The sequence below is a fragment of the Oncorhynchus mykiss genome, chromosome 14, assembly GCF_013265735.2.
Source record: "Oncorhynchus mykiss isolate Arlee chromosome 14, USDA_OmykA_1.1, whole genome shotgun sequence".
NCBI lineage: Eukaryota > Metazoa > Chordata > Actinopteri > Salmoniformes > Salmonidae > Oncorhynchus > Oncorhynchus mykiss.
Window position 1 is genome coordinate 33,157,805 of NC_048578.1, and position 15,467 is coordinate 33,173,271.

At 47.8% G+C, this 15,467-nt stretch overlaps 1 protein-coding gene across 3 annotated transcripts in view; it reads right to left on the reverse strand.

The window, feature by feature from the left end:
* The window catches only part of LOC110515721 (neuroligin-3), a 450,353-nt gene that overhangs the window by 266,837 nt on the left and 168,049 nt on the right, over positions 1 to 15,467 (reverse strand). The window contains exon 4 of one of the 3 annotated variants that reach the window (XM_036943365.1): positions 12,239 to 12,298. The exons of the other annotated variants lie outside the window; for them this stretch is intronic. Coding sequence (XP_036799260.1) covers positions 12,239 to 12,298 — 60 coding nt within the window. The remainder of the gene's footprint in view (positions 1 to 12,238; positions 12,299 to 15,467) is intronic. 3 annotated transcript variants of the gene reach the window in all.

A 15,467-nucleotide genomic window follows, 5' to 3' on the forward strand; every position in this document is an offset into this window, starting at 1 on the left:
CAGGACAGTGTGTCAGTAGTGAGCAGTAGTACTCAGGACAGTGTGTCGGTAGTGAGCAGTAGTACTCAGGACAATGTGTCAGTAGTGAGCAGTAGTACTCAGGACAGTGTGTCAATAGTGAGCAGTAGTACTCAGGACAGTGTGTCGGTAGTGAGCAGTAGTACTCAGGACAGTGTGTCAGTAGTGAGCGGTAGTACTCAGGACAGTGTGTCGGTAGTGAGCAGTAGTACTCAGGACAGTGTGTCAGTAGTGAGCGGTAGTACTCAGGACAGTGTGTCAGTAGTGAGCAGTAGTACTCAGGACAGTGTGTCAGTAGTGAGCAGTAGTACTCAGGACAGTGTGTCGGTAGTGAGCAGTAGTACTCAGGACAGTGTGTCAGTAGTGAGCAGTAGTTCTCAGGACAGTGTGTCAGTAGTGAGCAGTAGTACTCAGGACAGTCTGTCAGTAGTGAGCAGTAGTACTCAGGACAGTGTGTCGGTAGTGAGCAGTAGTACTCAGGACAGTGTGTCAGTAGTGAGCAGTAGTACTCAGGACAGTGTGTCAGTAGTGAGCAGTAGTACTCAGGACAGTGTGTCAGTAGTGAGCAGTAGTACTCAGGGCAGTGTGTCAGTAGTGAGCAGTACTACTCAGGACAGTGTGTCAGTAGTGAGCAGTAGTACTTAGGACAGTGTGTCAGTAGTGAGCGGTACTACTCAGGACAGTGTGTCAGTAGTGAGCAGTAGTACTCAGGACAGTGTGTCGGTAGTGAGCAGTAGTACTCAAAACAGTGTGTCAGTAGTGAGCAGTAGTATTCAGGACAGTGTGTCGGTAGTGAGCAGTAGTACTCAGGACAGTGTGTCAGTAGTGAGCAGTAGTACTTAGGATAGTGTGTCAGTAGTGAGCGGTACTACTCAGGACAGTGTGTCAGTAGTGAGCAGTAGTACTCAGGACAGTGTGTCGGTAGTGAGCAGTAGTACTCAGGACAGTGTGTCGGTAGTGAGCAGTAGTACTCAGGACAGTGTGTCAGTAGTGAGCAGTAGTACTCAGGACACTGTGTCAGTAGTGAGCAGTACTACTCAGGACAGTGTGTCAGTAGTGAGCAGTAGTACTCAGGACAGTGTGTCGGTAGTGAGCAGTAGTACTCAGGACAGTGTGTCAGTAGTGAGCAGTACTACTCAGGACAGTGTGTCGGTAGTGAGCAGTAGTACTCAGGACAGTGTGTCAGTAGTGAGCAGTAGTACTCAGGACAGTGTGTCGGTAGTGAGGAGTAGTACTCAGGACAGTGTGTCTGTAGTGAGCAGTAGTACTCAGGACAGTGTGTCAGTAGTGAGCAGTAGTCCTCAGGACAGTGTGTCAGTAGTGAGCAGTAGTACTCAGGACAGTGTGTCAGTAGTGAGCAGTACTACTCAGGACAGTGTGTCGGTAGTGAGCAGTAGTACTCAGGACAGTGTGTCAGTAGTGAGCAGTAGTACTCAGGACAGTGTGTCAGTAGTGAGCAGTAGTACTCAGGACAGTGTGTCAGTAGTGAGCAGTAGTACTCAGGGCAGTGTGTCAGTAGTGAGCAGTACTACTCAGGACAGTGTGTCAGTAGTGAGCAGTAGTACTTAGGACAGTGTGTCAGTAGTGAGCGGTACTACTCAGGACAGTGTGTCAGTAGTGAGCAGTAGTACTCAGGACAGTGTGTCGGTAGTGAGCAGTAGTACTCAGGACAGTGTGTCAGTAGTGAGCAGTAGTACTTAGGATAGTGTGTCAGTAGTGAGCGGTACTACTCAGGACAGTGTGTCAGTAGTGAGCAGTAGTACTCAGGACAGTGTGTCGGTAGTGAGCAGTAGTACTCAGGACAGTGTGTCGGTAGTGAGCAGTAGTACTCAGGACAGTGTGTCAGTAGTGAGCAGTAGTACTCAGGACACTGTGTCAGTAGTGAGCAGTACTACTCAGGACAGTGTGTCAGTAGTGAGCAGTAGTACTCAGGACAGTGTGTCGGTAGTGAGCAGCAGTACTCAGGACAGTGTGTCAGTAGTGAGCAGTACTACTCAGGACAGTGTGTCGGTAGTGAGCAGTAGTACTCAGGACAGTGTGTCAGTAGTGAGCAGTAGTACTCAGGACAGTGTGTCGGTAGTGAGGAGTAGTACTCAGGACAGTGTGTCTGTAGTGAGCAGTAGTACTCAGGACAGTGTGTCAGTAGTGAGCAGTAGTCCTCAGGACAGTGTGTCAGTAGTGAACAGTAGTACTCAGGACAGTGTGTCAGTAGTGAGCAGTACTACTCAGGACAGTGTGTCGGTAGTGAGCAGTAGTACTCAGGACAGTGTGTCAGTAGTGAGCAGTAGTATTCAGGACAGTGTGTCAGTAGTGAGAAGTAGTACTCAGGAAAGTGTGTCGGTAGTGAGCAGTACTACTCAGGACAGTGTGTCGGTAGTGAGCAGTACTACTCAGGACAGTGTGTCAGTAGTGAGCAGTAGTACTTAGGACAGTGTGTTAGTAGTGAACGGTACTACTCAGGACAGTGTGTCAGTAGTGAGCAGTAGTACTCATGACAGTGTGTCGGTAGTGAGCAGTAGTACTCAGGACAGTGTGTCAGTAGTGAGCAGTAGTATTCAGGACAGTGTGTCGGTAGTGAGCAGTAGTACTCAGGACAGTGTGTCAGTAGTGAGCAGTAGTACTTAGGACAGTGTGTCAGTAGTGAGCGGTACTACTCAGGACAGTGTGTCAGTAGTGAGCAGTAGTACTCAGGACAGTGTGTCGGTAGTGAGCAGTAGTACTCAGGACAATGTGTCAGTAGTGAGCAGTAGTACTCAGGACAGTGTGTCAGTAGTGAGCAGTAGTCCTCAGGACAGTGTGTCGGTAGTGAGCAGTAGTACTCAGGACAGTGTGTCAGTAGTGAGCGGTAGTACTCAGGACAGTGTGTCGGTAGTGAGCAGTAGTACTCAGGACAGTGTGTCAGTAGTGAGCGGTAGTACTCAGGACAGTGTGTCAGTAGTGAGCAGTAGTACTCAGGACAGTGTGTCAGTAGTAAGCAGTAGTACTCAGGACAGTGTGTCGGTAGTGAGCAGTAGTACTCAGGACAGTGTGTCAGTAGTGAGCAGTAGTTCTCAGGACAGTGTGTCAGTAGTGAGCAGTAGTACTCAGGACAGTCTGTCAGTAGTGAGCAGTAGTACTCAGGACAGTGTGTCAGTAGTGAGCGGTAGTACTCAGGACAGTGTGTCGGTAGTGAGCAGTAGTACTCAGGACAGTGTGTCAGTAGTGAGCGGTAGTACTCAGGACAGTGTGTCAGTAGTGAGCAGTAGTACTCAGGACAGTGTGTCAGTAGTGAGCAGTAGTACTCAGGACAGTGTGTCGGTAGTGAGCAGTAGTACTCAGGACAGTGTGTCAGTAGTGAGCAGTAGTTCTCAGGACAGTGTGTCAGTAGTGAGCAGTAGTACTCAGGACAGTCTGTCATTAGTGAGCAGTAGTACTCAGGACAGTGTGTCGGTAGTGAGCAGTAGTACTCAGGACAGTGTGTCAGTAGTGAGCAGTAGTACTCAGGACAGTGTGTCGGTAGTGAGCAGTAGTACTCAGGACAGTGTGTCAGTAGTGAGCAGTAGTACTCAGGACAGTGTGTCGGTAGTGAGCAGTAGTACTCAGGACAGTGTGTCGGTAGTGAGCAGTAGTACTCAGGACAGTGTGTCAGTAGTGAGCAGTAGTACTCAGGACACTGTGTCAGTAGTGAGCAGTACTACTCAGGACAGTGTGTCAGTAGTGAGCAGTAGTACTCAGGACAGTGTGTCGGTAGTGAGCAGTAGTACTCAGGACAGTGTGTCAGTAGTGAGCAGTACTACTCAGGACAGTGTGTCGGTAGTGAGCAGTAGTACTCAGGACAGTGTGTCAGTAGTGAGCAGTAGTACTCAGGACAGTGTGTCGGTAGTGAGGAGTAGTACTCAGGACAGTGTGTCTGTAGTGAGCAGTAGTACTCAGGACAGTGTGTCAGTAGTGAGCAGTAGTCCTCAGGACAGTGTGTCAGTAGTGAACAGTAGTACTCAGGACAGTGTGTCAGTAGTGAGCAGTACTACTCAGGACAGTGTGTCGGTAGTGAGCAGTAGTACTCAGGACAGTGTGTCAGTAGTGAGCAGTAGTATTCAGGACAGTGTGTCAGTAGTGAGTAGTAGTACTCAGGAAAGTGTGTCGGTAGTGAGCAGTACTACTCAGGACAGTGTGTCGGTAGTGAGCAGTACTACTCAGGACAGTGTGTCAGTAGTGAGCAGTAGTACTTAGGACAGTGTGTTAGTAGTGAACGGTACTACTCAGGACAGTGTGTCAGTAGTGAGCAGTAGTACTCATGACAGTGTGTCGGTAGTGAGCAGTAGTACTCAGGACAGTGTGTCAGTAGTGAGCAGTAGTATTCAGGACAGTGTGTCGGTAGTGAGCAGTAGTACTCAGGACAGTGTGTCAGTAGTGAGCAGTAGTACTTAGGACAGTGTGTCAGTAGTGAGCGGTATTACTCAGGACAGTGTGTCAGTAGTGAGCAGTAGTACTCAGGACAGTGTGTCGGTAGTGAGCAGTAGTACTCAGGACAATGTGTCAGTAGTGAGCAGTAGTACTCAGGACAGTGTGTCAGTAGTGAGCAGTAGTACTCAGGACAGTGTGTCGGTAGTGAGCAGTAGTACTCAGGACAGTGTGTCAGTAGTGAGCGGTAGTACTCAGGACAGTGTGTCGGTAGTGAGCAGTAGTACTCAGGACAGTGTGTCAGTAGTGAGCGGTAGTACTCAGGACAGTGTGTCAGTAGTGAGCAGTAGTACTCAGGACAGTGTGTCAGTAGTGAGCAGTAGTACTCAGGACAGTGTGTCGGTAGTGAGCAGTAGTACTCAGGACAGTGTGTCAGTAGTGAGCAGTAGTTCTCAGGACAGTGTGTCAGTAGTGAGCAGTAGTACTCAGGACAGTCTGTCAGTAGTGAGCAGTAGTACTCAGGACAGTGTGTCAGTAGTGAGCGGTAGTACTCAGGACAGTGTGTCGGTAGTGAGCAGTAGTACTCAGGACAGTGTGTCAGTAGTGAGCGGTAGTACTCAGGACAGTGTGTCAGTAGTGAGCAGTAGTACTCAGGACAGTGTGTCAGTAGTGAGCAGTAGTACTCAGGACAGTGTGTCGGTAGTGAGCAGTAGTACTCAGGACAGTGTGTCGGTAGTGAGCAGTAGTACTCAGGACAGTGTGTCAGTAGTGAGCAGTAGTACTCAGGACACTGTGTCAGTAGTGAGCAGTACTACTCAGGACAGTGTGTCAGTAGTGAGCAGTAGTACTCAGGACAGTGTGTCGGTAGTGAGCAGTAGTACTCAGGACAGTGTGTCAGTAGTGAGCAGTACTACTCAGGACAGTGTGTCGGTAGTGAGCAGTAGTACTCAGGACAGTGTGTCAGTAGTGAGCAGTAGTACTCAGGACAGTGTGTCGGTAGTGAGGAGTAGTACTCAGGACAGTGTGTCTGTAGTGAGCAGTAGTACTCAGGACAGTGTGTCAGTAGTGAGCAGTAGTCCTCAGGACAGTGTGTCAGTAGTGAACAGTAGTACTCAGGACAGTGTGTCAGTAGTGAGCAGTACTACTCAGGACAGTGTGTCGGTAGTGAGCAGTAGTACTCAGGACAGTGTGTCAGTAGTGAGCAGTAGTATTCAGGACAGTGTGTCAGTAGTGAGTAGTAGTACTCAGGAAAGTGTGTCGGTAGTGAGCAGTACTACTCAGGACAGTGTGTCGGTAGTGAGCAGTACTACTCAGGACAGTGTGTCAGTAGTGAGCAGTAGTACTTAGGACAGTGTGTTAGTAGTGAACGGTACTACTCAGGACAGTGTGTCAGTAGTGAGCAGTAGTACTCATGACAGTGTGTCGGTAGTGAGCAGTAGTACTCAGGACAGTGTGTCAGTAGTGAGCAGTAGTATTCAGGACAGTGTGTCGGTAGTGAGCAGTAGTACTCAGGACAGTGTGTCAGTAGTGAGCAGTAGTACTTAGGACAGTGTGTCAGTAGTGAGCGGTACTACTCAGGACAGTGTGTCAGTAGTGAGCAGTAGTACTCAGGACAGTGTGTCGGTAGTGAGCAGTAGTACTCAGGACAATGTGTCAGTAGTGAGCAGTAGTACTCAGGACAGTGTGTCAGTAGTGAGCAGTAGTACTCAGGACAGTGTGTCGGTAGTGAGCAGTAGTACTCAGGACAGTGTGTCAGTAGTGAGCGGTAGTACTCAGGACAGTGTGTCGGTAGTGAGCAGTAGTACTCAGGACAGTGTGTCAGTAGTGAGCGGTAGTACTCAGGACAGTGTGTCAGTAGTGAGCAGTAGTACTCAGGACAGTGTGTCAGTAGTGAGCAGTAGTACTCAGGACAGTGTGTCGGTAGTGAGCAGTAGTACTCAGGACAGTGTGTCAGTAGTGAGCAGTAGTACTCAGGACAGTGTGTCGGTAGTGAGCAGTAGTACTCAGGACAGTGTGTCAGTAGTGAGCAGTAGTTCTCAGGACAGTGTGTCAGTAGTGAGCAGTAGTACTCAGGACAGTGTGTCAGTAGTGAGCAGTAGTTCTCAGGACAGTGTGTCAGTAGTGAGCGGTAGTACTCAGGACAGTGTGTCGGTAGTGAGCAGTAGTACTCAGGACAGTGTGTCAGTAGTGAGCGGTAGTACTCAGGACAGTGTGTCAGTAGTGAGCAGTAGTACTCAGGACAGTGTGTCAGTAGTGAGCAGTAGTACTCAGGACAGTGTGTCGGTAGTGAGCAGTAGTACTCAGGACAGTGTGTCAGTAGTGAGCAGTAGTTCTCAGGACAGTGTGTCAGTAGTGAGCAGTAGTACTCAGGACAGTCTGTCAGTAGTGAGCAGTAGTACTCAGGACAGTGTGTCGGTAGTGAGCAGTAGTACTCAGGACAGTGTGTCAGTAGTGAGCAGTAGTACTCAGGACAGTGTGTCGGTAGTGAGCAGTAGTACTCAGGACAGTGTGTCAGTAGTGAGCAGTAGTACTCAGGACAGTGTGTCGGTAGTGAGCAGTAGTACTCAGGACAGTGTGTCGGTAGTGAGCAGTAGTACTCAGGACAGTGTGTCAGTAGTGAGCAGTAGTACTCAGGACACTGTGTCAGTAGTGAGCAGTACTACTCAGGACAGTGTGTCAGTAGTGAGCAGTAGTACTCAGGACAGTGTGTCGGTAGTGAGCAGTAGTACTCAGGACAGTGTGTCAGTAGTGAGCAGTACTACTCAGGACAGTGTGTCGGTAGTGAGCAGTAGTACTCAGGACAGTGTGTCAGTAGTGAGCAGTAGTACTCAGGACAGTGTGTCGGTAGTGAGGAGTAGTACTCAGGACAGTGTGTCTGTAGTGAGCAGTAGTACTCAGGACAGTGTGTCAGTAGTGAGCAGTAGTCCTCAGGACAGTGTGTCAGTAGTGAACAGTAGTACTCAGGACAGTGTGTCAGTAGTGAGCAGTACTACTCAGGACAGTGTGTCGGTAGTGAGCAGTAGTACTCAGGACAGTGTGTCAGTAGTGAGCAGTAGTATTCAGGACAGTGTGTCAGTAGTGAGTAGTAGTACTCAGGAAAGTGTGTCGGTAGTGAGCAGTACTACTCAGGACAGTGTGTCGGTAGTGAGCAGTACTACTCAGGACAGTGTGTCAGTAGTGAGCAGTAGTACTTAGGACAGTGTGTTAGTAGTGAACGGTACTACTCAGGACAGTGTGTCAGTAGTGAGCAGTAGTACTCATGACAGTGTGTCGGTAGTGAGCAGTAGTACTCAGGACAGTGTGTCAGTAGTGAGCAGTAGTATTCAGGACAGTGTGTCGGTAGTGAGCAGTAGTACTCAGGACAGTGTGTCAGTAGTGAGCAGTAGTACTTAGGACAGTGTGTCAGTAGTGAGCGGTACTACTCAGGACAGTGTGTCAGTAGTGAGCAGTAGTACTCAGGACAGTGTGTCGGTAGTGAGCAGTAGTACTCAGGACAATGTGTCAGTAGTGAGCAGTAGTACTCAGGACAGTGTGTCAGTAGTGAGCAGTAGTACTCAGGACAGTGTGTCGGTAGTGAGCAGTAGTACTCAGGACAGTGTGTCAGTAGTGAGCGGTAGTACTCAGGACAGTGTGTCGGTAGTGAGCAGTAGTACTCAGGACAGTGTGTCAGTAGTGAGCGGTAGTACTCAGGACAGTGTGTCAGTAGTGAGCAGTAGTACTCAGGACAGTGTGTCAGTAGTGAGCAGTAGTACTCAGGACAGTGTGTCGGTAGTGAGCAGTAGTACTCAGGACAGTGTGTCAGTAGTGAGCAATAGTTCTCAGGACAGTGTGTCAGTAGTGAGCAGTAGTACTCAGGACAGTCTGTCAGTAGTGAGCAGTAGTACTCAGGACAGTGTGTCAGTAGTGAGCGGTAGTACTCAGGACAGTGTGTCGGTAGTGAGCAGTAGTACTCAGGACAGTGTGTCAGTAGTGAGCAGTAGTACTCAGGACAGTGTGTCAGTAGTGAGCAGTAGTACTCAGGACAGTGTGTCAGTAGTGAGCAGTAGTACTCAGGACAGTGTGTCGGTAGTGAGCAGTAGTACTCAGGACAGTGTGTCAGTAGTGAGCAGTAGTTCTCAGGACAGTGTGTCAGTAGTGAGCAGTAGTACTCAGGACAGTCTGTCAGTAGTGAGCAGTAGTACTCAGGACAGTGTGTCGGTAGTGAGCAGTAGTACTCAGGACAGTGTGTCAGTAGTGAGCAGTAGTACTCAGGACAGTGTGTCGGTAGTGAGCAGTAGTACTCAGGACAGTGTGTCAGTAGTGAGCAGTAGTACTCAGGGCAGTGTGTCAGTAGTGAGCAGTACTACTCAGGACAGTGTGTCAGTAGTGAGCAGTAGTACTTAGGACAGTGTGTCAGTAGTGAGCGGTACTACTCAGGACAGTGTGTCAGTAGTGAGCAGTAGTTCTCAGGACAGTGTGTCGGTAGTGAGCAGTAGTACTCAAAACAGTGTGTCAGTAGTGAGCAGTAGTATTCAGGACAGTGTGTCGGTAGTGAGCAGTAGTACTCAGGACAGTGTGTCAGTAGTGAGCAGTAGTACTTAGGATAGTGTGTCAGTAGTGAGCGGAACTACTCAGGACAGTGTGTCGGTAGTGAGCAGTAGTACTCAGGACAGTGTGTCGGTAGTGAGCAGTAGTACTCAGGACAGTGTGTCAGTAGTGAGCAGTAGTACTCAGGACACTGTGTCAGTAGTGAGCAGTACTACTCAGGACAGTGTGTCAGTAGTGAGCAGTAGTACTCAGGACAGTGTGTCGGTAGTGAGCAGTAGTACTCAGGACAGTGTGTCAGTAGTGAGCAGTACTACTCAGGACAGTGTGTCGGTAGTGAGCAGTAGTACTCAGGACAGTGTGTCAGTAGTGAGCAGTAGTACTCAGGACAGTGTGTCGGTAGTGAGGAGTAGTACTCAGGACAGTGTGTCTGTAGTGAGCAGTAGTACTCAGGACAGTGTGTCAGTAGTGAGCAGTAGTCCTCAGGACAGTGTGTCAGTAGTGAGCAGTAGTACTCAGGACAGTGTGTCAGTAGTGAGCAGTACTACTCAGGACAGTGTGTCGGTAGTGAGCAGTAGTACTCAGGACAGTGTGTCAGTAGTGAGCAGTAGTATTCAGGACAGTGTGTCAGTAGTGAGCAGTAGTCCTCAGGACAGTGTGTCGGTAGTGAGCAGTACTACTCAGGACAGTGTGTCGGTAGTGAGCAGTACTACTCAGGACAGTGTGTCGGTAGTGAGCAGTAGTACTCAGGACAGTGTGTCAGTAGTGAGCAGTAGTACTCAGGACAGTGTGCCGGTAGTGAGCAGTAGTACTCAGGACAGTGTGTCGGTAGTGAGCAGTACTACTCAGGACAGTGTGTCGGTAGTGAGCAGTAGTACTCAGGACAGTGTGTCAGTAGTGAGCAGTACTACTCAGGACAGTGTGTCGGTAGTGAGCAGTAGTACTCAGGACAGTGTGTCAGTAGTGAGCAGTAGTATTCAGGACAGTGTGTCAGTAGTGAGCAGTAGTACTCAGGACAGTGTGTCGGTAGTGAGCAGTACTACTCAGGACAGTGTGTCGGTAGTGAGCAGTACAACTCAGGACAGTGTGTCGGTAGTGAGCAGTAGTACTCAGGACAGTGTGTCAGTAGTGAGCAGTAGTACTCAGGACAGTGTGTCGGTAGTGAGCAGTAGTACTCAGGACAGTGTGTCGGTAGTGAGCAGTACTACTCTGGACAGTGTGTCGGTAGTGAGCAGTAGTACTCAGGACAGTGTGTCGGTAGTGAGCAGTACTACTCAGGACAGCATAGGGTTATCTGAGGATGGATCATGTAATGTCTCCCTCAACACTGCAGGATCTATATACCTTTGTCATGTATTCACTACCTCAACACAAAATGAAAACATAGCCTGTGAATGCAAACACAAGCAAGCGTACACACACACACACACACCCACACACACCCACACACAAACACGCACACACACGCGCACACACACACCTACCACACACATACACCTAACACAAACATACACCTACCCCCCCCCCCCCCCCATATAAGCAGGGGCTTTACACAGATCTCTAACATCCGCTATGCATCATCTGTTCAAGCCCTCACCCTGGGAACACAAGGCAGGAACAACAATAACAACAACATCATCAACAACAACAACAGGGGTTTGGTTTATAGTTGGGGACTGAAGCGGTTTCTGTCGCTATAGTGAATGATCTCTTCAAGATCCACCCTGAGCCGGGAAGATACCAAGATGAATATGGAAAGTTAACGATGAGACTGCTGAGCAGAAACGTCAAATGTTTTCGTTCTCTCTCTCTCCTCTTCCTTCGTTCCCCCTCTCTCCTTCTTAATCATCTTCACTAGAACTCCAGAACTCCCTCACTCACGTTCTCTCATTCTGTCATCCCTCACGTTCTCTTTCTCTCCTCCCTCACGTTCTCGTTCTCTCCTCCCTCACGTTCTCTATTTCTCTCCTCCCTCACATTCTCTTTCTCTCCTCCCTCACGTTCTCTCTTTCTCTCCTCCCTCACGTTCTCCTTCTCTCCTCCCTCACGTTCTCTTTCTCTCCTCCCTCACGTTCTCTTTCTCTCCTCCCTCACGTTCTCTTTCTCTTTCTCCCCTCCCTCACGTTCTCTTTCTCTCTCCCCTCCCTCACGTTCTCTTTCTCTCCTCCCTCACGTTCTCTTTCTCTCCTCCCTCATGTTCTCTCTTTCTCTCCTCCCTCACGTTCTCTTTCTCTCTCCCCTCCCTCACATTCTCTTTCTCTCCTCCCTCACGTTCTCTTTCTCTCTCTGTCTGTGTGTTTGAGTGTTTGAGTGTGTGTGTTTGTTTGTATGTGTGTCTTTGTGTTTGAGTATGTCTGCTCATTTGAATGTGTGTGTGTGTGTGTGTGCCTGTGTGTCTGTGTTTCTGTGTGTTTGAGAGTGTGTGCGTGTGCTCATTTGAATGTGTGCAAGGCAGTGTGTGTGTGTGTGTGTGCCTGTGTTTCTGTGTGTTTGATAGTGTGTGTGTGTGTGTGTGCTCGTTTGAATGTGTCCAAGGCAGTGTGTGTGTGTGTGTGTGTGTGTGTGTGTGTGTGTGTGTGTGTGTGTGTGTGTGCTCGTTTGAATGTGTGCAAGGCAGTGTGTGTGTGTGTTTGTGTGTGTGTGTGTGTCTGTGTTTCTGTGTGTCTGTGTTTCTGTGTGTTTGATAGTGTGTGTGTGTGTGTGTGTGTGTGTGTGGGTGGGTTTGTCCATGCGTGCATGCAACTTTCACTACCATGTCATTATCACAGCTAATACTACTGCCTTTTTCCACACCCGAGGACGTTCAGCTACACTACTGCCCCTGTAACACTATCAATCTCTCTACAGGAGGACTTTCCACTGGTTCAGACAGATGCCAGTCGCTTTACTGTTGTGGCTGTCTGAACAATACTTTCAGCAGGGTATGATATTTTATGGCTATGGAACATACTTCCACTTGACAAAAGTACAGCAGACAATTGCGCGCGCGCGCGCGTGCACACACACACACACACACACACACACACACACACACACACACACACACACACACTTTATGCAGAATTTGTTTAAACGTGATGCAGAACTGAAGTGCATGATGATGATGATGAGTTGGTTGATGGTTGATTGCTTCCAAAATGCTTGACCATAAATCAACCAAACATGACCATTAATCAACCAAATAAGATCAGAAATCAACCAAATGAGACCAGAAATCAACTAAATGAGACCAGAAATCAACCAAATAAGACCATAATGATGTATTCACTACAACTGAATAAACCATGCACTATCTTTTGGTCACCAAGGGAAATACCTTCGTCTTCGTCACCATCGTTATCCGATAAATCCTCGGCCTGTTTTTTGCCTTGTGCCCCTATTAGCAGAGCAAGGAGAGACACAGAGAAGCACAAGACATTCAAAACAGCATGTTTGTCAAGACAGAGAGGAGGAGAGAGGAGCTATAATACACTACATTATTTACAGTCATGTAGGACAACAAAAAACAATGATTTTTTTTAAATACAAAGATCCCTTACACAACTCAAAAAATGACTTTAGATAGGTGTCTCACCTGAGATATATTTAAAAAAAAAATATTCACAAGATACACTAGATATCCAAAAGTATGTGGACACCCCTTCAAATGAGTGGATTTGGCTATTTCAGCCACCCCCGTTGCTGACAGGGGTATAAAATCGAGCACACAGCCATGCAATCTCCATGGACGAACATTGACAGTAGAATGGCCATACTGAAGAGCTCAGTGACTTTCAACGTGGCACCGTCATAGGATGCCACCTTTTCAACAAGTCAGTTCGTCAAATTTCTGCCCTGCTAGAGCTGCCCCAGTCAACTGTAAGTGCTGTTATTGTGAAGTGGAAACTTCAAGGAGCAACAACGGCTCAGCTGCGAGGTGGTAGACCACACAAGCTCACAGAATGACAAGCTCACAGAACGGTTTGGTGGATGCCAGGAGATTACTACCTGCCCGAATGCATAGTGCCAACTGTAAAGTTTGGCGGAGGAGGAATAATGGTCTGGGGCTGTTTTTCATGGTTCGGGCTAGGCCCCTTAGTTCCAGTGAAGAGAAATCTCAACGCTACAGCATACAATGACATTCTAGATGATTCTGTGCTTCCAACTTCGTGGCAACAGTTTGGGGAAGGCCATTTACTGTTTCAGCATGACAATGCCCCCGTGCACAAAGCGAGGTCCATGTACAAATGGTTTGTCGAGATCGGTGTGGAAGAACTTGACTGGCCTGCACTGAGCCCTGACCTCAACCCCATCAACCCCCTTTGGGAGGAATTGGAACGCCGACTGCGAGCCAAGCCTAATCGCCCAACATCAGTGCCCGACCTCACAATTGATATTGTGTCTGAAAGGAAGCAAGTTCCAGCAGCAATGTTCCAACATCTAGTGGAAAGCCTTCCCAGAAGAGTAGATGTTGTTATAGCATCAATGTTCCAACATCTAGTGGAAAGCCTTCCCAGAAGAGTGGAGGCTGTTATAGCAGCAATGTTCCAACATCTAGTGGAAAGCCTTCCCAGAAGAGTGGAGGCTGTTATAGCAGCAATGTTCCAACATCTAGTGGAAAGCCTTCCCAGAAGAGGTGGAGGCTGTTATAGCAGCAATGTTCCAACATCTAGTGGAAAGCCTTCCCAGAAGAGGTGGAGGCTGTTATAGCAGCAATGTTCCAACATCTAGTGGAAAGCCTTCCCAGAAGAGTGGAGGCTGTTATAGCAGCAATGTTCCAACATCTAGTGGAAAGCCTTCCCAGAAGAGTGGAGGTTGTTATATGTTATAGCAGCAATGTTCCAACATCTAGTGGAAAGCCTTCCCAGAAGAGTGGAGGTTGTTACAGCAACAACGAGGTGTTCGACTCCATATTAATGTGGGTTTTAAGAAGAGCAGGTGTCCACATACTTGTTGTCATGCAGTGTATGATATCAAACAAGAAGATCCGTTTGTATAAAAACCTCCTCATGTAACAAAAGCGTTATTGAGGGTAGACTGGCACAGAGTCACACACCACTGGTGTCACTGGCACTATGGAATCAAAATGTTGGATTCACTTCTACTTTGATGAAATCACACAAACACTTGTTTAGCAGATGTGCTATGAATCGTCAATGCTTAGACAGAGAGCCACAGGTGTAGGTAGGTGTGTATCAGTGAATGTTGTAGTGAGTGATAGTATTACAGACAGGTATGACATGGGTGGCAGGTGTCATTAAGGAAACACTGTCACTTCCTATCCTGTTGTCTTGGAGCCAGACTGTGTGTGTGTGTGTGTGTGTGTGTGTGTGTGTGTGTGTGTGTGTGTGTGTGTGTGTGTGTGTGTGTGTGTGTGTGTGTGTGTGTGTGTGCGTTTGTGCGTGTGCGTGTGTGTGTGTGTCATGTGTTTAAACTGCAGTAAGAATTTCAAACATGCCTTATCCAACTACCAGCCAACATAAGACTCTGAGTGTTTCCATGAGACTCTGAGTGTTTCCATAAGACTCTGAGTGTTTCCATGAGACTCTGAGTGTTTCCACAAGACTCTGAGTGTTTCCATGAGACTCTGAGTGTTTCCACAAGACTCTGAGTGTTTCCATAAGACTCGGAGTGTTTCCATAAGACTCTGAGTGTTTCCAAAAGACTCTGAGTGTTTCCATGAGACTCTGAGTGTTTCCAAAAGACTCGGAGTGTTTCCATAAGACTCTGAGTGTTTCCAAAAGACTCTGAGTGTTTCCGTATGACTCTGAGTGTTTCCGTATGACTCTGAGTGTTTCCATAAGACTCTGAGTGTTTCCATGAGACTCTTAGTGTTTCCACAAGACTCTGAGTGTTTCCATGAGACTCTGAGTGTTTCCATGAGACTCTGAGTGTTTCCAAAAGACTCGGAGTGTTTCCATATGACTCTGAGTGTTTCCATAAGACTCGGAGTGTTTCCATAAGACTCTGAGTGTTTCCAAAAGACTCTGAGTGTTTCCATGAGACTCTGAGTGTTTCCAAAAGACTCTGAGTGTTTCCATAAGACTCTGAGTGTTTCCAAAAGACTCTGAGTGTTTCCGTATGACTCTGAGTGTTTCCGTATGACTCTGAGTGTTTCCATAAGACTCTGAGTGTTTCCATGAGACTCTTAGTGTTTCCACAAGACTCTGAGTGTTTCCATGAGACTCTGAGTGTTTCCATGAGACTCTGAGTGTTTCCATGAGACTCTGAGTGTTTCCAAAAGACTCTGAGTGTTTCCATATGACTCTGAGTGTTTCCATAAGACTCTGAGTGTTTCCAAAAGACTCTGAGTGTTTCCATAAGACTCTGAGTGTTTCCGTAAGACTCTGAGTGTTTCCAAAATACTCTGAGTGTTTCCATAAGACTCTGAGTGTTTCCAAAAGACTCTGAGTGTTTCCATGAGACTCTGAGTGTTTCCATGAGACTCTGAGTGTTTCCATAAGACTCTGAGTGTTTCCATATGACTCTGAGTGTTTCCAAAAGACTCTGAGTGTTTCCATGAGACTCTGAGTGTTTCCAAAAGACTCTGAGTGTTTCCATGAGAC